The 27,619-nt window shown below is 41.4% G+C and overlaps 2 protein-coding genes across 2 annotated transcripts in view; one reads left to right on the top strand and one right to left on the bottom strand.

The window, feature by feature from the left end:
* The window catches only part of LOC131677516 (zinc finger protein 182-like), a 105,518-nt gene that overhangs the window by 70,665 nt on the left and 7,234 nt on the right, over positions 1 to 27,619 (bottom strand). The window lies entirely within an intron of this gene.
* On the top strand, positions 7,632 to 9,202 carry LOC131677519 (alpha-amylase A-like). The gene has a single exon (XM_058957376.1). It carries the CDS (start codon positions 7,673 to 7,675, stop codon positions 9,146 to 9,148), a length of 1,476 nt encoding a protein of 491 aa, XP_058813359.1. The 5' UTR covers positions 7,632 to 7,672; the 3' UTR covers positions 9,149 to 9,202.

Genomic DNA, 27,619 nt, shown 5'->3' on the forward strand with positions numbered 1-27,619 from the left:
CTTAGAGCTCACCAGCGACTTAACCTTTTGTCTGCTACCGTAGGAGTCAGGGTCTTTTGGCATTAGAAATGCGAATCACCTGAGTCTACGGCATGTCCGGACAAGCGTAAAGTAACTTGTTACTTCATGCTGTCGGAACCGACAAAAAGTTAAGTCACGGTAAACTTCCACACTAAGCATTTGCGACGTTGAAACTCATTGAATGAACCAAATTGACTCAGACATGAGACAAATTGACTCAATAGGTCGTTAACAAAAATGGTTAACAAAAAATGGTAAAAAAGGATAAACGGTGCCCTTCATCAATATAGTGGATTCAACATACAACATATTGCCGACAAGACTCCATTTTCATTAATGACAATAGCAACACTTTTCGGAAGATTTTGGCAGGGCGAAAATGTGCGAAAAGAAGAATGCCGAAGAAAAAATAAAAAGCCGATTGTCACGTCTTGTCTTATGTGGTTTTCGTTTGAGGCGAAACTGAGTCAGTTTCTAACCCCAACTGCTGTCAAAATGTATGAACTGACAGCGGCTGGGGTTAGAACCTGACTCAGTTTCGGGTTCAAGCGAAATCGCCATTAGAGTACATTAATTGGGTTTTCGATTGATTGACACCGGTGTGGTGGAGTGCATTGAAACTGCACCGTTTTTGCACTTTCTAGCAGAAGTGCAGAAAACTGGGTATGTTCCATTGACACTTCTGCTAGAAAGTGCAAAACCAGTGCAATCCACTACACCGGTGTCAATCAATCGAAAATCCCATAAGTATGACATTGTCTCGAAACGTAAACTTCCACATCAGAAATAATCCAAATAACTCTTGCAGAAAAAAGTTTCGTTTTCATCTTTCTCCCTTCATTTTCTATTGAAAAATATTAACAACCTCAACCTGTCTTTTTATACCACAATGCACAAGCTTTATTATAGCCGGACGGGATCAATTTAGTTCGAACACTGTTGTGTTGATTCATTTCTTTTCACCGACGCCACACAGGACTAATTATGTTACATAAACATCATCGGTATCAGTAAATAGCTCGATGGTCAATTCGACGCACCGGATGTCGTCCTTCGGTTCCACGTGCCATAGTATCAGTGCTATAATCAACGTCAATAATATGTTATTGGTTTCAGTCCACCCCGAAGCATTTGGTTGACAGTTGAGAAGTTCAGCCTGCCGCGCAACAGCTCAACAACCCATCAATCTAACTGCGAGAATTTATCAAGCTAAAGCAAAGTGACTTAATACGAGTATTTATCACACCTTCCCCGGTGCCAACGTCCAGGGGTGATAACTACCCGCCATGTCACTCTAATTCTGCGCGCTTCTCGTCGTTAGCCAAGTAATGTGAGCTTCAAGAATCAAGCCCATTCTGAACTTGCGCCATATGTTCAAGACTATAACTGTGATGTGCATAAATGGTGGTTCTGCATTCTACACGTTTTATTGCTAAGTATGAAAGTAAACAACATAATACTTGTTGTAATTCATGGAGAGATGAAAATAGAATCTAAGTGCGTGTGAGTTCGCTATAAATAAGACCCGTGCTGGACAAGGTTTCGTTGCTTAGGTACTGAAGATAGAATCCATGCTACTTGTTAATTACCTGACACACGGTCGATGAATTACGTATCAATAGTTATCAATGTTTTCAATTGGGTCATAAAACGGTGAGCTGTATTTATTTTTTCCTGATGCATTGTTATGTTCGTAAAATGTTGGAAAAAAAATCTAATTCTAGAGAAAATTTAGAATAGGACGTAAGTAACAATGAGAGATTCTTTTTGGGGTCTTTCTTTTCTGTTCATTACTCGGCCATTTCAACATTTACTACTCTACTCTTTGCATAATATTCTACTAAAAAACCGTCGGCTTTCGATATATACTGGAAAATTAGTGCAAAGTGTTGTAATGACGTCGTAAAAAACGAAAGAGAAAGTAAACAAAGAGAGGCTCTCAATGTTACTTACGTCCTATTGAAAATTTTCTCTAGAATTTCAAGAAATTGAATTAACAAGGCATACTCTGCTATTTAATAACCATGATGACCTCTATACTTTTGGTGGGTTAATTGTCAAAGTTGCTAACCCATTTTGCCGAAATCGCTATCGAGTAAGACTGGTAATGCCAAACCAAAACCTGCGTGTACCAAGATTTATAAAATGGATTGGTCAATTGCAGCAGAAGGATGTTTCCCCTCATGTATTGTCCGTACTTTTCCAAAGGAGACGCGACGATTATTTTTCGTCGCAGCAAGATTCGTAGCGCTATTCGGTGCACGATTCGTCGCACGATTCGTCGCAATGTATTTCTTATGGGATGAATGACACTTTAATAAAAGGTGGTGCAATTTTGTGTAAAAACTTTACTGTACATACACATTTTTCGACGTTTTCGAGCATTTATTATCAAATGCGCCAATTTAATTCGTCACATCAAAATGATTAAATAGCTCGTTTCCAGTGGAACGTACAATATAACGACAATGTTCTATTGATTCTGATGTTCGCTTCAACGTTCCCGAGCCTTATAGGTAAGTATTATTAACAGACAGACAACGCATACAGGGCCAATTATTCCGATGGAAAATGAACGGATGCAAATGCCATTCGCACACAATTTCCTGTAATCAATGATTATTGCGGTCAATAGAAAGCAAAGCATAGATTACATACAGGTGATGGATTGCGGATTATTGATAAAATAAATCAAGCAGCAAGAACTAATACTCTTTCGAGTGATTGGAGTGGTTTGTTGTTTAAAGAGCTAATTCTCGTGAACTCCTTTTAAGCCTGTGGCAGTTATATTGCAACCATTCCTTTTTGTTCATAACGCGGGAATATGTGATGATGAGTATTGTTACCTCATGACCTTTATTTGTCAGGAGTCTGGCAACCCTTCTTATTGCTTTCCATACACGGATACGAAAAACTACTAAAAGTTGAGCTCTTTTGACTCAATCTCGGGGTATCGTGGAATAAGGTATAATTAGGTAAACCGTGTTGAAGGTAGTTTCCCTTTAACCACGGCAAAAACCACAACTCATTGACAGGTTTTTATACTCAACCTTGAGTTAGTCTTCGACGAAGCGAGTCTGTGCCGCTTTTTCAAAGTTCCTAAGATTCCAGTAATCTAAGATCTTATCAATAAAAGCCCCCTAGCCCAACCGGAGTGCCAACCGGTTCACGTCAGGATTGACGCCAGTAACATTCTGATTATGGTATACTAGTCGCGGCGAATGACAGTGGACGGGACTCGGATCACGACTTGGACAACGACTTTGGGCTGACAGGCGTGCGGTTCTACTGCCTGAGTAACGGATGACACCAACTTGAAGTGGCGAGTGGGTTAACAGCACGGCTGCCTCCGTCCCGACCAAACCCCAGCAGGTCGCCGGGTACGTTCAAAACTCGTCACCATTTAGTTGGTGGTACTAGGTTCGGCTGGAGCATTCCCGATTTTACGCCGATCTGTCTCTGAACACTATTCCCCATGAAGGATAGTGTCAATCCTAGCATGACCTCACTGCTCGCATAGATAATCATGGGACCATAAGAGGCGACTATGTAAAACGAGTGGAGATAGCGTCCCGGAGTTGGGCCCAATGAAATGTAGCAAAACAAAAAAAAACTCACATACGGAGCAGGCGCGGTGAACCTGTTCGTCAGAGGTGGTTTGGCGAGGTCACCATCCCTAGCAGCAGTTGAAGTCATTCAGCAAAATCAGGAGGAGGGAAAGCAGCAGCAACAACAACAACAACCAGAAAAGAGCAGGATGAGCTACACCTCAAAGACGCCAAAAGAAGTGGCAGCAAAGTGCTCCACAAGTTTGTGGACGCGAGAAACAATGTCCATAAGGACATTAAGGAGATGGTCATCAGAATCCGAAAGGCGCTACGAGTATTGGCTTCGACTAAGCCTACTGTCGTCTTAGCCCCTCCGACACTGGATAAGGAGAAGCAGCTTGGAGTGGAGAACGCGCCAGTTCCCATGACTCCAAAGAGGACAAGATCCTCGCCAGGAGACGAAAGACCAGGCGGGCCAAAGAGGCAGACGCTCGATGATGCTGTTATTGCTGAAGAAAATGACGTCACCCAACAGGGAGAAAGCTGGAGTACCGTTGTAGGACAGTAGGTGAAACACGGGAAACAACAAAAAAGGAGGAGCGAAAAGGGGAGCAGAAGAGGAAAGGAAAACCCTCGGCTCGTCAGAAGGCGCCAAAGGCAGAAGCTGTGCTTGTCAAAGCCAGTCACGCGACGATGTATGCAGCGCTGCTCAAGAAGGTCAGAGAGGACCCGGAACTTAAGGATTTGGATGCTCCTCGAGTTGAAGAAGAATCCCACGACTAGCAGCTCGATCTTGCAGGGGACTATTATCAAATTAATGGTTGAAAAGGCACAAGTTAAACCCTTAAACACGGAGATGGTGATTGTGTGCATGGACCTTGATGAAATCACGAAGGAAGACGAGCTGAGACGTGCACTCAAGCAGCAGTGTAAGCTGGGCCAGGTGCACATCACGATACGGTTAAAGAAGGGATACGAAGGAACTCAGACAGCGATGATTCGATTACCGGTAACCGCTGGAGACAAGGCACTGGAGGTACGCAAAGCTACGGTCGGATGGTCGAGATGCCCATTGAGAGCCGCCCCACGGGTAAATAATCAAGCGGAAAAAGATTCAAGTGTTTGGGCTTTGGACATTTAGCAGAGGCTTGCAAAGGCCCGGTTAGATCCGGGATGTGCCGGATATGCGGAGAGACGGGCCATCTTGTGAAAGACGCCAGCGGACGGAAACGACCATCAAACGGGTGGCTTTAAATGCCCTACCTACAAGAAGGCGACTGCAGGCCAACGGTAATGCAAATAACCCAGATAAATCTGAATCACTGTGACAGCGCACAGCAACTGTTGTGGCAGTCTACGACAGAAACTATGTGCGATGTCGCTTTGATCGCAGAGCCGTATGAAGTCCCCCATTCAAGAAGTGGTAGAACGCTCATACGAGGGCTTCGTGATCGCCAAAATACACGTGTGTAGCTGTTACGCTCCTCCAAGATGGATAGTAGAGCAGTTCAGCCTAATGCTGGAGCAGTTGATCGGTCGGAAGCCGGTAGTCATTGGTGGTGACTTCAACGCCTGGGCTGTGGAGTGGGGCAGCAGAGTAACCAACAGAAGAGGGTGTATCCTACAGGAAGCTCATTACATTAGCGAAGTTAGACGTACGATTGTGCAATGAAGGTTCTGTTAGCATATTTCGGAGAGACGGGAGGGAGTCTATCATTGACGTCACATTCTGTAGTCCTTCATTGACGGCGAACATGGATTGGAGAGTATGCGAAACGTATACGCATAGTGACCACCCGACGATTCGCTACCGTATCGGTCAACGTAACCCTGCTGGAGTACGGAGAAGGAAGACCGTCGAGAGAAAATGGAAGACGAAGACCTTCCACAAAGCGCTCTTCGTCGAGGCACTTCGGCCGAACGGCGGGACCAAGAACGTGGATACGGCTGACCTAACAAGAAGGATTGTGCTGGCTTGTGACGCCACAATGCCGCGAAAACTGGAACTAGGCAATAAACAGCGTCCCAAACGTGGAATACCAAAAGTGGTGCTGAAAGCTGCGATCCTGGCATATCCGGACATGTTCGGGATGGTGCTGCAGAAGTGTCTAAATGAAGGGAACTTCCCCGAAATGTGGAAGGTCCAGAAGCTGGTGTTGCTGCCGAAGCCAGGGAAGGCACCGGGCGATCCGGCCTCGTACAGGCCCATATGCCTGCTGGATACACTCGGAAACAGGTTGACGAAATTCACCGAAGGTGAGCGCGATTTCGCAAGGGAGCATCGACAGTGGATGCAATTCGGACAGTGCTTGAGAGCGCTGAGAAGGCATCTAAACAGAAGTGAAGAGGAGTTAGATACTACGCTGTGGTCACGATAGATGTGAAGAATGCATTTAACAGCGCCAGCTGGGAAGCCAACGCTACAGCGCTGCACAGAATGAGGGTTCCCGACTATCTATGCCAGATCCTGAAGAGCTATTTCCAGAGCAGAGTGCTGCTGTACGAGACACGAAAGGCAGAAATCATTGCGAGTCACAGTGGGCGTTCCTCAGGGTTCCATTTGGAAATCCATTAGATGTTTGCTTAACAATTCAGGGGTGGGTTCTGTCAACAAGTCTACTGCAGCGAACATTTTCTGTTCTCGTCCGACAAACATCTTTCGTTAGTCCGATTCGTTTGATGTTGGATCGAATCAACGATATTGTCTGACGTCGCACCCCTCGGAGTAACATCAGAAGAAGTAAACAAGAAATAATCAGCTGATCAGAAACGTCTCATGGATTGCCTAATTGTCGGTCCAACTGTTAGGAACGGGATGTACGATGGGGTCTTAGCAATGCGCCTGCTCAGGAAAGTGAAAATCGTAATTTTCGCGGACGACGTATCACTAACGGTGATGGGTGAACACACTTGAAGAAGTGGAGGTGTGGGTGACGGAGACAATAGACGCGATCAAGAGCTGGATGAACGGTGTAAAGCTGCAAATTGCCCACCACAAAATGGAGGTGTTGTTGATTAGCAACTGTAAAGCGGTTCAGCGGATGCAGATCGACGTCGGAGGGCACGTGATGGCCGTACGAGTCGCGAGTGCTAACAGAACAATATAGTTGGAGGCAGTATGTATCGCCGCGATTATCCTCATCTGCATCACTCTGGCTGAGGACGTGGAATGTTACCAGCACATAATGCAAAGAGACTGGTCCGAGCAGACTCGTTGGCTGAATGACAGGAGGAGTGGGACAACGCGGAGAAAGGAAGGTCGACTCATCGACTCATCTCAAATGTGTCGGCTTAGGAGCATAGGAAGCATGGAGAGGTGAACTTCCATTTGACACAGTTTTTGTCCGGGTATGGATGCTTCCGGAAGTACTTGGTCTTAGAATGCCCTAGCTTCGAAAAAGTTCATTAGGGTACGCTTTTTTCCAGCAGTCTCAGGGCTTTTTTGAAAGATTTTTAATGTGCTGTAAAAACATACCCACAGACACATACACATACAGACTGATATCCTGAAAATGCCTTCCTGGATACGGGATAATATGATAAATTGGTTTTGTACGTAAATTCCATGAAGACCATCCACTATTGCCTATTCGAAACCCGTGATAAGTTGAAATTTCGATTCGTGTGTCACCGGAAACATGTCCAACGAACGAGTAAATTTGGACAATGAGGTAGAGGTACGGCATCGAATTCGATTGTGAGTTCAACAGACGCGGGATTTTTCGGAAATTAAAATAGATAGAAGAATTGCCGGAAGGAGCTTGACCACGTGAAATGATCATGTATCTGATAGAGCTAATTCGACATCATTATACACGAAAGTGGACACTGACGGACATGCATACATGAAGTGATGCTTCATTTGTACTATCAACGGGTGGTCGTAATTACTAGGTTGGCGTTCAGATTAAGCGGCTGTAAAGTTATCAGTGCCCCATAGCGTTTTTGAGTTATCTGTGAAAATTGTCATCATTAATCTCCACTGATTAGCTACCACTAGCTAGCAATCGTACGCCAAATTAAATTTCAGTTGATAAGAGTTCTATTATAAAGGTCTCCTACGGGAAATTTTCAGCAAACCTTTGCTAGAGTACATAGTAAAAATGCGGCCACTGACGTCCGTTCTAGTGGTAGCCTTTGCCGCACTGGTGTCGGCACAGTTCGACACCCACCAGTGGTCAGGCCGAAGCGGTATAGTGCATTTGTTCGAGTGGAAGTGGAACGATATTGCCGATGAGTGCGAACGATTCCTGGCCCCGAATGGATTTGCTGGTGTGCAAGTTTCACCGCCGACGGAGAACATGGTTATATCTGGTAGACCTTGGTGGGAGCGATATCAACCGGCATCGTATCACCTTAACACCCGCTCGGGCTCCGAAGCTGAATTCGCTAGCATGGTCTGGCGGTGTAATCAGGTTGGCGTGAGAATCTACGTCGATATAGTGATCAACCATATGGCAGCTGTGTCAGGAACTGGAACAGGAGGATCGCAAGTAAATGGATTAAACTTCCCAGCTGTTCCATACGGAAGTAACGATTTCAATCCCGAATGCCCCATCACTAACTATAACGATCCTATACAAGTACGCAACTGTTGGCTGGTTGGATTACCAGATTTGGCTCTGGGAGCTTCCTGGGTACGTGACCGCATAGTAGATCTTATGAACAAGTGTATCGGCTACGGTATTGCTGGTTTCCGTGTTGATGCCGTGAAGCACATGTGGCCTGGCGATTTGGAACATGTGTACGGTAGACTTAATAATTTGAACACTGATCACGGGTTCCCCAGCGGAGCGAAAGCTTTCCTCACTCAGGAGGTTATTGACTTGGGCGGAGAAGCCATCAGCAAGTATGAATACACGCATTTAGGAACGGTTACAGAGTTCCGTTTCTCCGCTGAAATCGGTCGCGTTTTCCGTGGATATGATCGACTTAGTCATCTATCGAACTGGGGAGAAGAATGGGGTTTCCTGCCATCGTATCTTGGTCTTGTGTTTGTGGACAATCATGATAATCAACGTGGTCATGGCGCCGGAGGAGATAATGTGCTTACCTACAAAGTTGCTAAGAATTACAAAATGGCTTCCGCTTTCATGTTGGCCCATCCTTACGGTATTCCGCGTATCATGAGCTCTTTCTTCTTCGATAACGGCGATCAAGGACCGCCACAGGATGGTGGAGGTAATCTGATTCCTCCGTCGATCAATGCCGACGGCACTTGCGGGAATGGATGGGTTTGTGAGCATAGATGGCGCCAAATTACCAACATGGTGGGCTTCCGAAATGCTGTTGCGGGAACCGGTTTGAACGATTGGTGGAGTAACGGTGGTCAACAGATTGCATTCTGCCGGGGTGGTAGGGGCTTTGTTGCATTCAATTTGGAGAACTTCGATATGAATCAAAGCTTGCAGACGTGTTTGCCGGCGGGAGCGTATTGCGACGTTATCTCTGGCAGTAAGTCTGGTGGAAGCTGTACCGGTAGGGTGATCAATGTTGGTGGCGATGGAACTGCTAACATTCAGATTTCCGCTGGGGCAGAGGATGGTGTTTTGGCAATACACGCGAATGCTCGACTGTAAACGATAGAATTGTTGTTTTGAGTTATGAGTGATAATATACGGTATCTGAGAGCATGTGTTTTGTATTATACTTGAGTGTTTCATAATTGTGAGTTGTTTGATTTATTTTAGTTTTGTGTGTACTCTGGTGTTTAAAAAAAACGGCGAAACGAATATCTCGACAAACATGCCAAATGGTCCTAAGTGCAAATGAGTGCCTCTCTTTGTTTACTTTCTCTTTCGATTATTACGGCGTCAGCATAAAAGTTTTCAATATTGTTTCAGTACAGTCGTGATTCGCTGGTTGGGCCACAGCCTTGTCCAACTAACGTCAGATTGATTGTCAAAGTAAATTTGACACGAGATTTTGACGTTCATATGCTTTTTAGTTGGACAATGGTCCAACTAGCGGAGGTCCAACTAAAAAGCGGTCCAGTTAAAAAGTATCCAACCAGCGAATCACGACTGTATTTATCGAAAAACTCTGATTTTGACTTGCATATTATGCTTGAAATTGATGAACAAACATATAAACGGCCGAGTTATTAGCGGAAGAGAAAGTAAACAAAGAGAAACTGTCATTTGCACTTAGGACCATTTGACATGTTTGAACCATTTGACATGTTAGCTGATAACTTGGTCGATTATCTAAATCGATAAAACATTTAGGTGAAATTTTAGAATTTTAGGAAATGCACGCATTTGTAATTGTGTGAGAATGAAAATTCAAAGATTAAATCTATAAATTTCATTCCATTTCCAGTTATGCTCGTACGCGACCATATTCATGTCCTCTGTCTGTGAAAGTAATCGGACATTGGCCAAACAGAGCCATAAATTTGAATTATACGCCCACTTCAAACGCAACATGCACTGGTCTTTTAGTGATTAAAGATCGTATCTACTTTCGTTCCAGTGGCAGCAATTATCAAACAAGAAATGCTCCAGTAAAACCTGCTAACCGATATTTTCCCCACTAGTTCATAATGGATAAGTCTTTTGGCGAACCATTCTCAATTAAAAGGCCGATACAGTTAAATAGCATAAATTCCAATCGAGCAGTTGGTTAAAATAGAGGCAGCAATTTCCAGCCTATATTTATAGCCGAAATATTTCTCGCCTTACCCAGCAGCTTGTTTTGTTGGGTCTCTAAAGAAATCTCATTCATATTTTTTGGGTCGAGTCGAATTGTGTTCTCAGAGGTAAACAACTGTTTACCCATCGTTCCTGCTTAGTTTTGCCGGTGCGCCAACATTTGAGCCATCGCAATTCCACATCCGAGTTCTCTTCGCGGTAGCGTATCACATCAAGTTGAAAGAGCTGTTTAGTCGTTATCCCCTGCCACATCATCTGTCGCGAACAAAAATCAATCGGGGTACATTATTGACTGGATCGCAGCTCAAGAGGGATAGAGGAGAGGAGGCTGGATGTGTCCAGTCTGACCAGAAGGGGTTTTTCCAAAGCAGCTTTCATTCATGCGATGTGTGTTTATGGGGGAGGCGATGATTGACTTTCTTCTACTTGGTTTGAGCTGTGTGTAGAGTAGAACGGGGCGAGGTAGCAAATTGCTTCGGTAAATTGTCCGGTAAATTTCTACTGATTTTCTACTAGATATCATTTTGTTACCAATATAATCCTAAAATTTGCTTTCCTATAGCCCGCAAAAACTTTCTAAAACTAAAATTCAGTATAATCTACTGTATAACCCCCCCCCCCGTGTACCCTTCTCTCCAACGTGCCTCGCAAAATTCTCCCCAGATTTTCGGCGGCCACAAAACATTTCTGGAGATCTTGCAGACAGAGCTCAGCCAGAACGTCTTTCGTGTGAATCCGACCACCGAGCGCTTCTTCGGATAAACGCGGCTCTTGCTACACCACAATCAGCAAAGATTTCAAGTTGCTTTTGGAGAAATCTGCAATCCTCAATTGAGCGGATGGGATGAACTATTTTGAGATCATTTGCGGCAGACCAGCAAGGAGTCTTCAGCATTACATATTCGTTATTGAAGTAAAGCAGAAACATCAACGGTTTTACGTAGCTTCCCTGGGCTGTTCCTGGCGTAGAAATAAATGTTGGTAGATAACAAGCTCCAATAACAACAAAAATCTTTCGATGTGGAAGCCCACAACTGCAAAAGCTTTTGTTGATTCCAAATTTCTTCATTTTAGCAATAGGTACGGTGTGGTTCACTATCAAAAGCGACAAATAGGAAGGTTTATATAATATCAGTTTGAGCGCGACGTTCCATTTTCCTTGTTATGTGGGAGATTGGACAGGGCACGTTAGTCGCTGTCCAAAGTCCTACTGCTCGCATTGAGACTGAAGTGGTTTCATAATCACCAAATCGAGACAGCACACTCTGAATTTATTTCACGATAATTATTGATGTGTCACTTATTTACCTTAATATGGACTGGAAATATATTCGCGGATTTTAAGCAAGAAGGAAAAATGGGAAAATGCCATTAGCAAGAGGCTGGAAAGATGTGAAGAAGCGGAATCTCCAAAACGTCCATTCTTACTGTAGAATCTTACCTTGAGTATCGCTATCAATCACTCCAAACAACACTTCAGATTCCGATACACTTTTATTTCCGAACCGATCGCTTACAGCTTATATCACCAACTTCCTAGTTAACTCTCCTTTCGTTTCTCTTCAACCAAACCCTCCAAGTACACTCTAATCTCAAACTACATATTCTCCCTTTACTATACATTCCTATCCTACTCACCGAAAAAAAATCAATCAGAAATGTTTATTAACTGTATGTATCGTTTGGGTGGTTTCGTTTTCTCAGAGGACACTTTGCATTCGATTTATTTCGATCGCTTTGCGCTTCTTTAAGGGTTTTCGGCTTCCTTGCTTTCGGGGATCCAGTTGGTGCATCCGGTACTTGATCGGCTGATGTTAGCAAAGAAGGTGATGCTGGAGCTAGTACTGATGAAAGTGGTGGAGGCGGAGAACATGATGGCTCGGACCATTTTCTAAGATGAGTAACAGAACGACGCAATGTTACCCCATCATCTCCTTCGACGAGCTAAAAACGACCTTGTTAAGGATTTCGCGGTTGATGGCGTAAGTGATTAACTTGTCGAGATCGATGACATCCTTAAGTCCTTTATCTCGAACTCTTTCATCCCGAGCGCCAATAGTGACCTGCAGCATTATCTCTTTTTCTTCGCGATCGCAAAAATCTCATCAAGCTGCCTGTCCTCGCAGCCTTAGAAGAAATTGATTAAACGTTTCATCCGCTGTCTGTTTCATAGATCGGAATACTTCCAGTTCGATCCCTTCGTTTCGTTTGCCAATAAAAAACTTGTTAAGTCTTTTTATTGCGTTATTATACTCAGGGATTTCAATGGCACTTTTACAGGTTCGGGATAAAACTCATCCGATGACGGCCTAAGGGTATAAAATATAAGTTGCAGGCCTCACCACCACAAGCTAGCAGCAGTACTAGCTTTTCCTGTTGAAACTCGACATTCCGAAGTGCCAATGTCAATTCGAAGGCTCTGTGCCATTCCTCCCACTCACGTCTCAAATCTTGCGTGTCGACCGCATCGTTAAAAGGATCCAACGGAAATCGTTTGCCTTCGTATACCATCTGTAAAGATAGATCACAAAAATATGCGAATGTTCTATGAATATTTTTCTTGCATAGCAATTAGGCAATCCATGAGACATTTCTGATCAGCTGATTATTTCTTCTGACGTAACTCGGGTGAGTGCGACGTCCGACAAAATCGCCGATTCGATTCAACATCAAACGAACCGGGCTAACGAAATATGGTCGTCGGACGAGTTTTTCTGTTCGCAGGAGCAAACTTGTTGACAAACCCCTCGCCGAATTGTCAAACAAAAGTCGTGGTGGATTGCCTAATAACAACATATTTCACTTGTTTTTTGCGTTCTTTTCCATCCACTTAATTCTATCAAACTAACGAGAGAAAGAAAACTATACTCAAAGCTCATCCGATTTGTGTGACGATTAACCCTGTGTATTAGGCTGTGCACGCTGACGAAGTCGACTGATAAGTCGACATAAAATGACATTTACTGTGAACCGTGTTTATCAACATTGCCATTAAGTTGTGAAATTATGTTGGTAAACACGACTCACAGTAAAAGTCAATTTATGTCGACTTGCGTCAGCATGCACAGGCTAATATGTTGATCTGCGAACGAATGTCAGCTTTCCTTATTTTTCACACTGGGAGAAAACGATTTTGCTAGTTAAAATGGTTATTTCAAATCGGCCATATCACTAACGATAATTAAATCAAAACAGGTGTTCAATGAAACATTTTTACAGAGCTAATAATTATCAATGAAGAATATCGTTTTATTAAATTGAATTTTAATAAACTCGGCGATACAGTATTTCGTTAGAGTATACATATAGCATTTTCACTTTTAGACACTTTTTGGCTTTCTCATATAAAGAAAGGCTATGCAATCACTGTAAAAATCGACTTTTCAACCGAGGCCCGGAGGGCCGAGTGTCATATGCCGTTCGATTCAGTTCGTCGTGATCGGAAAAAAGTCTGTGTTGGTTCAGTCATCTCTAAGAAAATTGTGTGAGTTTAAATGACACACACACTTATATAAACTCACACAATTTGCTTAGAGATGGCTAAACCGATTTACACAAACTTAGTTTCATCTGAAAGGTATGATGCTCCCATAAGCTGCTTTTGAATTTTTAGTTGATCCGATTTCCGGTTCCGGAGTTACGGGTGGAAGAGTGCGGTCACACAGCAAATTCCCATACAAACTGGTACCACAATGATGTCCAAATGATGTAAAACTTATTAAAATGGGTGCAACATTACTTGAATTTACGGGTGTAGATCATTAATGGCCAATCAAAGTATCTTTGACCACATCGGCTCCCTATGACGGTTCTTGAGGCCCCCAGGGAACTCGTCAAGTTCCTAAGCTAATATCACACCTATTACCCAGCGAATTCTTGACCGATTTTTACAAACTTGATTTCAAATGAAAGATACAGTAATGGCATTGACTGCTGATGAATTTGACTAGGTTTTGACTCTTGGTTCCGGAGTTATACGTTGGTTAATGAGGTTACACTGGAATTTCTCACATAAACCGTTACAATCGTAATACTTCAGTAGTTAAGAATTATTGAAATGGTCACCAAATTACTTAGATTCGTAGGTCTAGATCTATGATTGCCATTCAAACAGTCTTTAAATATATTGTCCACTATCGACAATTCCGGAAGTTCCGTATTGCGGGCATATTCCACAATTAAAGTCACATCGGTTCTTCGGTGATGACTGACCCGATTTTCTCAAACCGAGTATCAAAAAGAAGGCAAAATATGCAGTTGAGTATTGTGTCGACCGCCCTTACGCTTACTCACACCCGCGTATACCGTATACCGAAATAAGATGAAGGATTTCTGACATATCTTCCACACATCCTTTCCAAAACCCATTCCTCCAGTGTTTCAAAATATTATAACATTCAACTCATGCTGATTAAGCTAATAAAATATTGTACTTTTTTGTTTACAGTGTATCTGCGTCAAATTTCGTGGTAGTATACCTGCTAAGTATAATAAGAATGTAATAAACATCACCACAATTATATTGAATATAACCAGCTTTTGAATCATAGGTTGGATAAACGAGAAAGGCACAATCGCAACACTAGGTGGATTAAAACAGGTTTTTACGTAATATTCGATTTACGTAACTTTTTTTACGTAAAGAATGTTTGAGTATGAACAGTGCCGTGTGAACACACAACTTAATATATTTTTAGCTAACTATTAAAAGTTGGGTATTTTCGAAATGGAGTTGACGAATAGATAATGGAAATCAATATTTTAGGCCAATTTGAAATCCAAGATGGTGACTTCTGGTTTACAAAACTCGTTATAGCCCTAGGGGCAGATCACTTGCGATGCATTTTTAAAAATCAGCGAAATTAAATGCATTTCTTTCCATCAAAATAGAAATTCGTAATGCATTTTGCGTTGCGTGCAATATATTTTGCGTTGCGTGTAAGACGTCAAAACCCTACACTCTGAGAAATTCACATGTCCAATTTACGTGAAATATCACGTAACTGATAAGATTTTATAAAACTTCAAATGTTACGTGAAGTTAGTAACATTGATCTGCATAACACATAACGTTAACTCCTCATTTTGGTGAAATTGACGTGATTTTCAGGTATGCAAAAAATAAACAATATGGCAACAAGCGAGTTGGTGGAAGAACTTTTACTGCTGGATTAAAAATTTCCCAACAGTTTATTGCAAATATTGAACGGTAAGTTATTTTTTAAACAATTTCTTAATTATTGGGTGTAACCATTTGCACTGTTTATTATTTATTTAATTTCAGAAGGTGGAATCGGAATTTTTATCTGAACTGAACTGAACCCGAGGATCAGTTCAGTGAGAGTTCGGAATAGCTGAACTTTGTGGATATTTCTCCAACACCGTCGTTTTTTTTTAACTTTATTCAGCTTTGGAGAAATCGAAATGTAAGTAAACTGTAACAGTTGCAATTTACTCTACATTGTACCACAGAGAACAGACATCCATGATCGAACAAAAATATTTAAAAAACGTGTGTAAACATTTGAATTAATGTACGATAAACACTAGCGCCGCCACACCAACCTATCCCAACTATCCGTCAAATCCATTCCGGAACCGGTTCGAAATCCTGAATGGATTGAGTATGGAATCTTGCTCAAAGAAAACAACCGATTCCGACTCTATCGGTTGATGCATTTGAGCTGGAATTCATGCTGGAAATCAGAACCGGTTCCGCATTCGTTTGACTGGGTAGAGGAATAACCGCTGTCAATTCTGTCGAATTCTTGTGAATAAAAATCTTTAATCCAAACATATGAGTTGCATTTCAAATAATTTGCTAATTATTTGATCAACTCTCTCGTTAAATACAAATAAGTTAAAACAGAAAATAAATTCAGAAAATAAGCTGATTTCACGCTCTTTGTGATAAAAATAGACATTGTTAACAGTAGTTTACTGAAAAAAATTCTTGTTTAGGATTAAGCGATGTGGTGAATTCACTTATATTAACCAATCAATCTGAAACGACTAAGACTATATTGCTCGAAGAAGCTAACCCGCTCATTAAATCGGGGTATTTCTCACCGGATGCTTCGGAAGAGGAAGCCTCTACTTTAATCGAATTTGTTGGTACAGCATCACAACTAGTGTGCCATTGGAGATTACGGTTTACACTTGGAACAGTTAGATGTTACTTTGGCAGAGGCGACGCGTCGGTACGTTCAACCTGTTCATTGAACAGGTTGCCAAGATCAGCCGACTCGAAACCCATTTTGAGTTAACAGTAGCACGATAACTATTTTAAATGAAAGTAATAATATCCAAAACTTGAAGTTATTACAATTTCTAGAGCATTTTTTTTTCAAAACGATGTACCTACAATGAGTGACTCTTTACTTTCTCTTCTGTTAATATGTAATTAGGTCGCTTTAACATTTATCCCTCAACTCTTTGCATAATATCCTAGCCAAAACCACTAGCTTTCGATCTGTATTGTGAAATACGTGATAAGTGATACAGTTACATCGTTAAAAATCGAAAAAGAAAGAAAACAAAGAGTCACTCATTGTAGATGTGTCATTTTGAATAGAAGCTCTAGATTTGATCTGAACCATAAACCAACTCAGCGTCTCCAGCGAGTAGAATTCACAGATTTTCTGCTTTCCCATGACCGGTTCAATCAGAAACTTGCACGTACTCTCACCGCATACTCTGGATGGAGCGATGGATGGAATAGCAGGGTGAGTGTCATGGGTGAATGCTTTTTATATTCTCTTTTGCACCGGTTCAAATCAAATATTGAACTAGCGTGCATTGTTGCGATGTCCACATGGGCGTTGGAGCTGTGTGCAAAACGAGAGCGCTTTATAATTTTTAAACACATTGCGTCATACGTTCATAGCTGTCGGTTGTACGCTTGTTTTCTTGGGTAGCTTAGCAAAATGTTTCTGCCCTTGGGACATACTAGTAAGCGCGTATGTATTTAGTTGGTTTAACGATAATAATGAACCGTCTACTTTTGCTTCAAAGAAATTGTTTGTTTTTTTTGCATTTACATACTGAAAATATGTCTACTGATGTTATCTTGTTCTACGGTAAACTGAGCATTCTACAAGACTTTTGTTGAACAATTCATTGATGGGTTTTCACAACCAATTTGTTTTGCTCAGATCCGGCGAATTTTCCTGCCACAATTTCATTGGTCCTATTTGTTAGATGTTGGATGGAATCGACGACGAAATAAGCATATGATCAGAAAAGTAATGGAATCGAACTAGAGACGTTTCTGATCAGCAGCTTATTTCGTGACGTTTTGAGGGCCCTCGTGATATATTGAACAGGTTGTCGGTGGAACCACGCGTCGCCTCTGTACTTTGGAACAGTTAAATGAACAATGCAAAGAAATTGGCGAAATTTGTGTATTCGATAAGCTTATACGAGTGCCTGATTTATTCGAATACTATATAAGCGGCGAAAAACAATGTCTTTCAGAAAGACGTCAGGTGCGATGAAACCTTTATTATAAGCCAACTATGTTCCTACTGGCACTATAATGATACTGTGCTTAATATCTTTGTTTTCACCTGCTAACATTGCTCGATTAAGCGATGTAGCACTTTTAGGCTAGAATCTTGTAATAAATCTGAAAAGATTGCTTGCATTTAATTTGTAATTAGTTGTTTTATTGGTTACGATATCTGTAAGCTCAGGTCAAAGATATGGAAATCACATCATCAACTAAAGTAAAACATATATATGTATACATAATAACAAATAAACAAATTAATTCAAGTATGAAGTTAAATCAAGCCTGTATATTAGGGCACGATTTTTTGAAAGAAATAAAAAAACTCAGAACATCGATACTTAAAACTAATCGCTTAAAATTTTTCAAACAGTAACAGTCCGATAAAATATAAACATCTTTACCGCTTCTGTACATAACAATTTTTATAATGATAAAAATTCAGCAATCTAAACTTCTGATTCAATAATTTTTATTTAACCATTTGACAAATTCTTCCCCACCGAAAATTCAACAATTAAATTGTTTTATTGACAACACAATAATCAAATTTTCAGTGGTCTGTAATTCCAATTTGACAATTGAAATACTGAATTTTGTGCAAAGAGAGTCGGTTTAATATCTGAATTCAAATGGCTGAACTATAAGCATCTTGGATTATTGATTTTTTATAACCAAAATTAGGTGCGCGTATATAAACTCCATTATCCTCATTGGAAATCCACGTACCTCCTACCTGAAAATAAGTTTAAACATAATGGAACATCACGTAAATGTTACCTGATTTCCTGCCGATTTCGCCAAAACTTCACGCAAAAAGCACGTGAAAATCATGTCTTATTTATTGGACTGATCACGTACATAGTTTAATAACAATTTCATTAGACTACGTGCAATTCCGGTAAAAGTTACGTGAAAAATTGGATGGATGAAAACCACCTATGTTTTCAGGTAAATCGAACGTGAAAATCCACGTACCTCTTACCTTAAAAGCAATTTTAAATACAACGGAATATCGCGTAAACATTACCTGATTTCACATCGATCTCACCAAAACATCACGTAAGAAGTACGTGACAATCATGTCTTATTTACCGGAAACTAAATTTTAATCGGCTACGTGCAATTCCGGTAATAGTTACGTGAAAAATAGGGTGGATGAAAACCACCTATGTTTTCAGGTAAATCGAACGTGAAAATTTTTCAGAGTGTACAAAAAACAGCCCTACATTCAACAAAACATCGAACAAAGTGGATCATCGTAGGACGATTGTTAAGTAATCTTTTCTGCGAGGGAGTGCAAAGTTGATGCAAAAATGGAAATTAAATGCATTTTTCTAAGTTGATGCAAATTTGTTATACATTCCTAGAGTGATCTGCCCGTCGTTATAACCTCAACTATATGGGTATTTTCGAAATGGGATTGACGAGAAAATCGATGTTTAGGCCATTTTGAAAGCCAAGATGGTGACTTCCGGTCTGTAAAACACTGTAGCCTCAACAATATGATTTTTTTTCTGGAATGGGGTTGACGCACCCAAAACAAAAATCTCTTGCAATAATTGCAAGTGACAATCACTTGCAAATAATGTTAATGTTGTTGGGTGTATCTCCCACTACTTTTTTCATTATTCGTGAAATCGCCCAAGTGTTTATATATGACATTGACTCATAACCCGGTCAAAAAAAAATGCGGATAAACATGGTCAGGCGATTTAAACAGTTTGACGTTTAACTCAACTTGCCAACTTGAATAAATGCAATTTGCGAATGCGATTTAATGGCAATTTCAATACTGAGACAAATTTTCTGGCGGCTGAAATGGAATTGGTTATTTTTGCGGCGGTTCATGTTTGGCTTAAGCTTAAAATTGTTTTTTAAACAATTCACGTGTTCTCGCTTGTATTTTGTTTGTCTAGTGCACATCATTTAGCCAACGAATGTGGGAAATTGTGGAATCGTGTGTAAGTATAGTGGAACAAGATCTCTGACCTAAAGTCTTAATAATAGACAGATTGTGGTAAGTTTTGGTGTGCAATGCCAATTTCACCATTGATTCTTCCTATAGTTTGGTGGTGATTACCTATTGTAGTGATAAGTTTATGTGAGTAGATAATGAATCCGAAAATAAGTATTATTTTTAATTTTCATATTAGGCGATTAAGGGCGATTAAATGGCGCGTTCCCTGGGCGATTTGGGGACGTTTTAAGGGCGGGTAGGGCGGCAAGAAAATGACGGCGGCAAATCGCCCAAATGTTGCATTTGAAATAGCCCCCTAATTGCCAGCAAATTGCTGGCAAATTGAAGGGCAATTAGCGCATCCGAGTTGGCAAATAGCCCCCGTTAGCCAGCAACTTGCCTTTTTTGACTGGGAAGTATGTGATAGCATGGTTGGATGGATGAACCCAGTCAAAAAGGGCAAGTTGCTGGCTAACGGGGGGCTATTTGCCAACTCGGATGCGCTAATTGCCCTTCAATTTGCCAGCAATTTGCTGGCAATTAGGAGGCTATTTCAAATGCAACATTTGAGCGATTTGCCGCCGTCATTTTCTTGCCGCCCTACCCGCCCTTAAGTCGCTCCCAAATCGCCCAGGGAACGCGCCATTTAGACAATAATTGTATGTCAACAATTCTCAATGAAACAAACAAAATGAAAATTTTTGGAAGAAACTTAAAGAGTAAATGACAGAAATCGATGCATTGAATACAGACATTCGATTGGGCAAAATTATGGGCGTGCTTAACATTATTAGTGTTTTCGGAATGGGGTGCAACAATCAATGTCAAATAGCGATTTTTGATGCCACCTTACAATCGTGATGATGATGGTTCCACCTCATACCCCCAAAAAGGTGTGAGCTGAACGATTTATCTAGAAGATAATTAATATTTTAACTGATGAGAAAACCAGTTAACGAAAAAAAAATATCTGGTAAAGCAAAATTTTCTATGCCTATGGATATTTTTAAACTAGCTGAGTATATTCCGCAAGTCATATGACACAACTTAAAATATCTACTCGACAAACTCGTTCCAAAAATACCCGTATTGTAAGTGTCTTAGCATACCTTGCTCGATCGCAAGAATGCCATCTTGGATTCTAAAATGACGTCAATCATAGATTTCTGTCATCTACTTTTCACGCCCGTTCCAAAACTACCCATATAAGGTTTTGAAATTTTTTGCTTAATCAGAAGTCGCCATATTGGACTTCGAAATTACGTTACTCATCGATTTCCGCAATCTGTTTGTCAATCCCGTTCCAAAAATATCCAATATCCGTCATGTACTCGTCAAGCCAGTTGCGAGAATATCTTGATTAATTTCACTTGAATTTCGATCGATTCATCTTATCTGCTATTCTTTATAGTGGTTATGTAGATACATGTAGATCTTTAGACCTGGGCTCAAAGACCACTTTAATTGACTTGTGACATCCGTTTTACCCTATATTTTTTACATTTTGTGTACTTATAACTGTACGTAACTTGGCGACTTGTAGCATAATTGGCTGTTCCGCTCAAATAATTTGATGATAAGAGATGAGCAAAACATGGTGTTTCTGGAAAATTGATATGTAAGCTGTTATATAAAGTGTTGTATGACGGTTTTGTAGTTTAATAGAAAAGGCTTTCTACCGGCATCATGCACTTGACGAGTTCTGCAAACCGAAATTTGCCGCCTTGCCCCTTTTTGAGTTCAATATGCTGGGAAGTACCTAATTGTAAAAGTCTGATTAGGAATGATGTGGTCAAATAGGGTTGATTACAAAGACGTTTTTATTACCGTCTTTCAAGGCACAAAGTGCGTATAACTCAATGAATCGTGCCATTAGCGCTGTAGAACTGGCTTCGCGCTGTACCCTTAAGGACTTCATAGCTACTAATCATAGGTGTACTAATACATCATTCACTGTATAGTTGCTCTGATCTGACACTCGTGATTGTTATCTAAATTTTTCTCTGCTATGCGAATGAAATTTTGAAAAGAAGCAACACCCTATCGCTATGGGCGACCTTCAAACCGGGACTATGGGTGCTAAACATATGCGTGAAAATGATTAATGCGGCAAAAGTGCTACTTATCGTCTCCCACAATGTGTTGCTTGCCATTCACCCGTTTACGCCGTGCCTGCACCGGCGAAGACGCTGCTGTCAGAATGTAGGGTACTGTTCCAGCCAGCTGAGGATCTTGATCGGCCTATATTTTGCAGCCTTCGCAACCCACTTCTTTGAGTTGATCCCACGGGAGGAGGTTGATGGTACCAGTCCCGTTCCGACCACCCGCCCCAACTGAAGGCACGCATCAAACACATACGACCGGCCTGAGGGAAGACGTCTCCCAATTTGTTGCGGAGAGCAATTAAGAAGCGTGATGCAAATGTTCCAGGAGTACACCACGCGGAACGAACAGTGAAATGATAATGGAATGTAAATAAATATGTACACATTGTGCCAAGAAGGTATTATGCCACAACAAGTCGATTGTCAGCCTTCTGTTCATGTATGGACGAGCTTCACTGGTACGGGGAAAGGTGAGAACCTGCAAAAATGAGGCTGGAACTCAGCAAACCTTCATACATATATACACTACGTATATTAGTCACGGGGGCGAGCTCGAGCAGCCATTCATTATAATGACTTACTATCCCAATATTAGCGATCCGATCGTGGAAGAAAATTTTCGTATAGAGCAACTAAATAGCAAACATATTGGCAGGCAGCTTCCTAACTGTTTATCCATCTCGATTGGAAGAAAATGCATATTCCACATTGGAACCTCGTACCGGTTCGTGTGGGTCTTGCAATATACGTACGAAAAAATATTGCCATGCTATTCGAAGAAAACCAGTCAACATTCCTCCGGTTGATGGGTTGCCCCTAACCTAGACCAGATCTTCTTTGACCTTCTGTAGTTGACAGCTATTGCAGGCTTCGGGAACAGTTGTGAATGAAATTTTAGGTCGAATAGCATCGAATCGATATCTTGGAATTTTGTGTTTTGATCAACATGATACAATGCAAGCGAATGTTACAGTCATGAACCCTGAGTAATAACCCTGAAAGCGTGCATATTTCAAGTGATCTCAAGTCACTTTACAGCTTTTCAAGTGACCTTGTAAAGGTTGTAGGTGTGGTCAATTACTACACAACACCATATGAAAAATTTAATATTCCCTAAAAAATTGATTTCTCAAGCATTGGTTTTGGTTGGATTTTATGAGATCTGCAACCTATACTAGGTTCTAGGATTTATTAAGGTGAAGCGATGCCAAAATCACAACAAAGGTTCGGTTATGTTCGGGTTCTGAGATAAGACATTAAAGTTACAAACGATTTTATTTTGCGTGCCAATGTAATGTTTTGATGAAATAAAAAGAAGAAGCCGAAACGACGGCAGCCATTTTAGCTGCCACATTGTGGCTCTATTCAGCATTTCCTTAAGGTTTGATGATGTGCGAAGACTCAACAATGCATGGGATTATCTAGAGTGAACAAAATATGATGGTATTCAGTATATCGCTGATCGACAATCTACAAGCGCGCGCTTACATAGTACTGACACCTCAAGCAATATTCAATTTCCACAAAGCTGAGAAATAAGTTTCCAAATGTGTACTGACTGGCTGTGGTCCACTAGGAGGTTGATAACTCTATTATCTTTCTCCGGACAAAACCAGCCTAGAGGCCGCGTGGCATCAGGCGGGTTGAAGTATGTCAGTTATGGAAATAACTGTCAAATTCATTCCCAAAGGTGGCCGCGTCACTTATGAGGAGGCAAAGAGTTTGAGACCGATCAGTCTGACCTCCTTCCTTCTCAAATCAGTGGAACGTTTAATCGACCACTACATTCGGGATGGTAGCTTGGGCGAGCACCCGCTGCATGCAATGCAACATGCATATCCGCGGGGGAAGTCTACTACCACCCTGTTACACAATGTTGTCTACAACATTGAAAAAGCTTTTTCCCAAAAGCAATCAAGTTTAGGAGTTTTCCTCGATATTGAAGGTGCTTTTGACAAAGTGTCTTTCGAATCCATTTTGGAAGCAGCACGAGATCACGGAGTACCTTCATATATCACGAACTGGATACACGCAATGCTTAGCAACCGACATCTGTGCTCATCGGTAAGACAAGTAGAGATGAAAAACTGAGTGTCTGCGGATGTCCTCAAGGTGGTGTGTTGTCACCACTTCTATGGAACCTTGTCGTCGATAGCTTGTTGAGAAAACTAAATGAGCTTCGGTTTCCGACGTATGGTTTCGCCGATGATTGTCATATGGTGATCACCGGTATTTGCATTGGCACACTTTTTGATTTGATGCAACAAGCCTGATGTGTGGAGGTGTCTTCATGTTGGACCATCAGTTAATCCAAATAAAACCTCAATGGTGCTTTTCACGCAACGAAGGATTACAACCGGAGCTCGACCATTGCAGTTTTTTTTTGACTCTGAAATTATTGTCGAAGATCAAGTTAAGTATGTTGGGGTAATTCTCGACTCAAAACTTAATTGGACAGCTCACATCGATTTCAGGATCAAGAAAGCTTGCATGGCCTTTGGCCAATGTAGACGGGCTTTCGGCAAATCTTGGGGACTCAAACCCAAGTACATTCAGTGGATCTACACAACAATTGTTAGACCAATACTGGCATACGGGTGCCTTGTTTGGTGGCAGAAGGGAGAAGTTATGACAATCCAACCAAAGTTAAACCATCTTCAGAGAATGGTCTTGATGGCGATGACTGGTGCGTTCTCGACAACACCTACTGCTGCTCTCGAGTCACTCTTGAACATAAAACCACTACATGTGTTTCTGAAACAAGAAGCACTTTCTTGTGCATACCGTCTTAGGGTTACTGGGCTCTGGAACAGTAACCCAATAGATCGTGTAACTAGCCACACAAGACTGTGGCCCCAAATGGTTACTTGGGATGAATATACACTTGCTCCCAGTGACCTTACACTCACATGTAGTTTTCCTTCTAAAACTTTCAATGTGAGAATTCCTCTTCATGAGGAATGGCTGTCTGGCTGGATGGAGCGACAACTTGAAGAATACGTAGTTTGTTATACGGACGGTTCTTTGTTGGAGGGCCGAGCCGGTGCTGGTGTCTATTGTCATGAGATGAGATTAAACCAATCTCATTCGCTTGGTAGATACTGTACCGTATTCCAAGCAGAAATCTGCGATTCTGTGTGGCGTACAATCCGCACTTCAACATGGAAATTGCGGTAAAAGAATCTATTTTTGCTCTGACAGTCAGGCTGCTCTGAAAGCACTTAGTTCGGCAGATTCGAGATCGAAATTAGTAATCGCATGTCGAACTCAAATCGAAGAACTTAGCATTTCAAATGCTATCTACCTTCTAAGGGTACCCGGTAATTCCGGTATTACTGGAAATGAATGGGCGGACGAATTGGCTAGAGCTGGCGCTGCGACTGATTTCGTTGGTCCAGAACCAGTTCTACCACTGTCAATAAGTTGGATAAAGCACAAGATTTGCTCTTGGGCTGCATTCGAACATGCCAACCATTGGCGTAGCTTGCAAACTTGCGTTCAAACAAAGGCTTTTCTGCCGGATGTGAGTCCGAAAATGTCAAGAAATTTGTTGCATTTTTCCAAGCACAACTGCAGTATTCTGGTCAGGGCACTGACTGGACATTGCGAACTCAATTATCACATGGCTACTATTCAGCGCGCTGAGTATTATTCATGTGATCTTTGTGAATCCGATTACGGAACATCATATCATTTGATATGCAATTGCCCTGTATTAATGCAATTGCGCATCCGGATTTTTGGTTCTCCATACATAGATGAACCTATGTACAGAGAGCTGAAAAGGATATGCTTTTGTTGCTAACCCAGTGTGGTAAAGAGCTATAGTTTTTTAGCCGTATTTGAATGACAATATCTCTTCGGGGGTGTTGTCGTTCTGTTATCTCAATATCCCCTCGGGGATGTTGATATAACCGCTCACTGTTTGAGTAGAGGTTCTAAATCCCTCCGGGGGTTGGAAGTTTTATTTCTGCTGTTGTAGCACCTGCAGATCGTTCAGCATCACTCCGGGGGTGCATAATGCTCTGTTTTAATTGTTCTGTGTCGTTGTTTTCCTTACCCCTAACCTTACCACTTCCCCAATCCTTCCCATCAGGAAAATGATGAATAGACGATTCTTGGCAAGGCACAAATCTCCGATCAACATGGGGAACGTGCCATTTGAGCCAGACGCTACTGATTCCTGATTCCTGATTCCAAATGTGTACTGCTACTGTCATACAATTCAGGGTCTCAGCGCGAAAAAAATTCTCGTGAATTTTTTTAGAACTTTGCGTGACGCGAATTGATCAAAACTTTCGTACATTATTGTGTATCATTTCAATGTAATTTTTTATGCAAAAATATCGATAAACGACTCGGTGACGAAGCGTTCAGTAGAACGTCTCTGGAAAAACATGATTTACGGTTCTACCTGCCATTCAAAAACTACTTAACCGATTTCTTTCAAACTTTGCATACAGATTACCTAACCCCTACGTTGAGATTTTGAGATAAATTTTCAATTAAGGAGGTTTTTCACTCATTTTAAATAAAAATTTCAATTTTTCACGGAAAATTTGGCCTTTTTTTGAGTACAAATCCCCTTAACGAAAAAATATCTTAAAAACTCAACGTAGAGGTTAGGTATTTTTAACATAGAATGTGTATGCAAAATTTGAAAGAAATCGGTTGAGTGGTTTTTGAATGGCAAGTAACACCGTAAATCATGTTTTTTTTCCAGAGACGGAATATATACAACACCCACACAGAGATTAGAGAATATTTACCCAGATTTGTTCGAGATTGAGAGTGTCATTTTTGTGTTTGGATGAGAGTCGGTTGGAGACTGCAATGAGCACACCACCACCACGTTTCTTCCCTGCACTATTAGGATCGCGAATATTACGATATACCGAGTACCTTGAGCTAAACAATTGGAGCGAGTTGATTTGATCATTCAGCCACGTTTCGGTAAGAACAATAACATCATGATCAACGTCCGAAGCAGCGATGAACAGCTCATCAATTTTTGTGCATACCCTAATAAAACAATATTATACACAAACTTTAACCCATATAGTCCAACGATTCCACATATTGTTTGGATGATACCCTGAACAGGTCGTTAGGTTCTTAAACCATACGATGTTTATTAGGGTAGCCCTCTCACGTTCTGATAGTAGATTTTAAGATATCCCTGCAAGTTTCCTCCTGATGGTTGTACGGCGGTAGGTCGAGTGGTGGTGGAAGTAAACGCCTGTAATTGGGGTGGGTTTTCAACGGGGGCAGCATCTGAATGTCCTACTTCGGAAGGACATATACATTCATTGTATTTACCTGAGAAAACGGATACAGGAATTCCATGTCCTTCTAGTTGGTCTGACTTGTTTAGAGCGTTGTTATTTGACCGGAAAAGGTCGTTTCTGTGTTGTTCAAGTTCTGTGGTAGACGAATGAGTGTCGGTGACGGAATCGACCTGATTACGTATGTTGACAGGCTGCAATAGTGGATCAAACTCAGGGTGCGCAGTATCTCGAGTAGCTTCGGGAGGAAATATACCCTCCATAGCTTTATCTGACCGGGAAAAGTCGCCGCCATAACATCCAAGTTCCATGGCAAACAGATGGGAGTCGGTGATGTAGTCAACTTGATTCCGTTCGTTGGCGAACATGTGCACGTGTATTGGTACGAAACAGTGTGTTTGAGTTTGTACACGAAGTGTGGGTTTAATATGAGCACAGAACCAGAGCGAACATTGTGTACGATGTTCATTTGGGAAGACTGCTTACCCATATCTCCTCCATTCCATCGGGACTTCAACGCACCTTCCGGCATACACC

Source organism: Topomyia yanbarensis, chromosome 1 (genome assembly GCF_030247195.1).
Source record: "Topomyia yanbarensis strain Yona2022 chromosome 1, ASM3024719v1, whole genome shotgun sequence".
Taxonomy (NCBI): domain Eukaryota; kingdom Metazoa; phylum Arthropoda; class Insecta; order Diptera; family Culicidae; genus Topomyia; species Topomyia yanbarensis.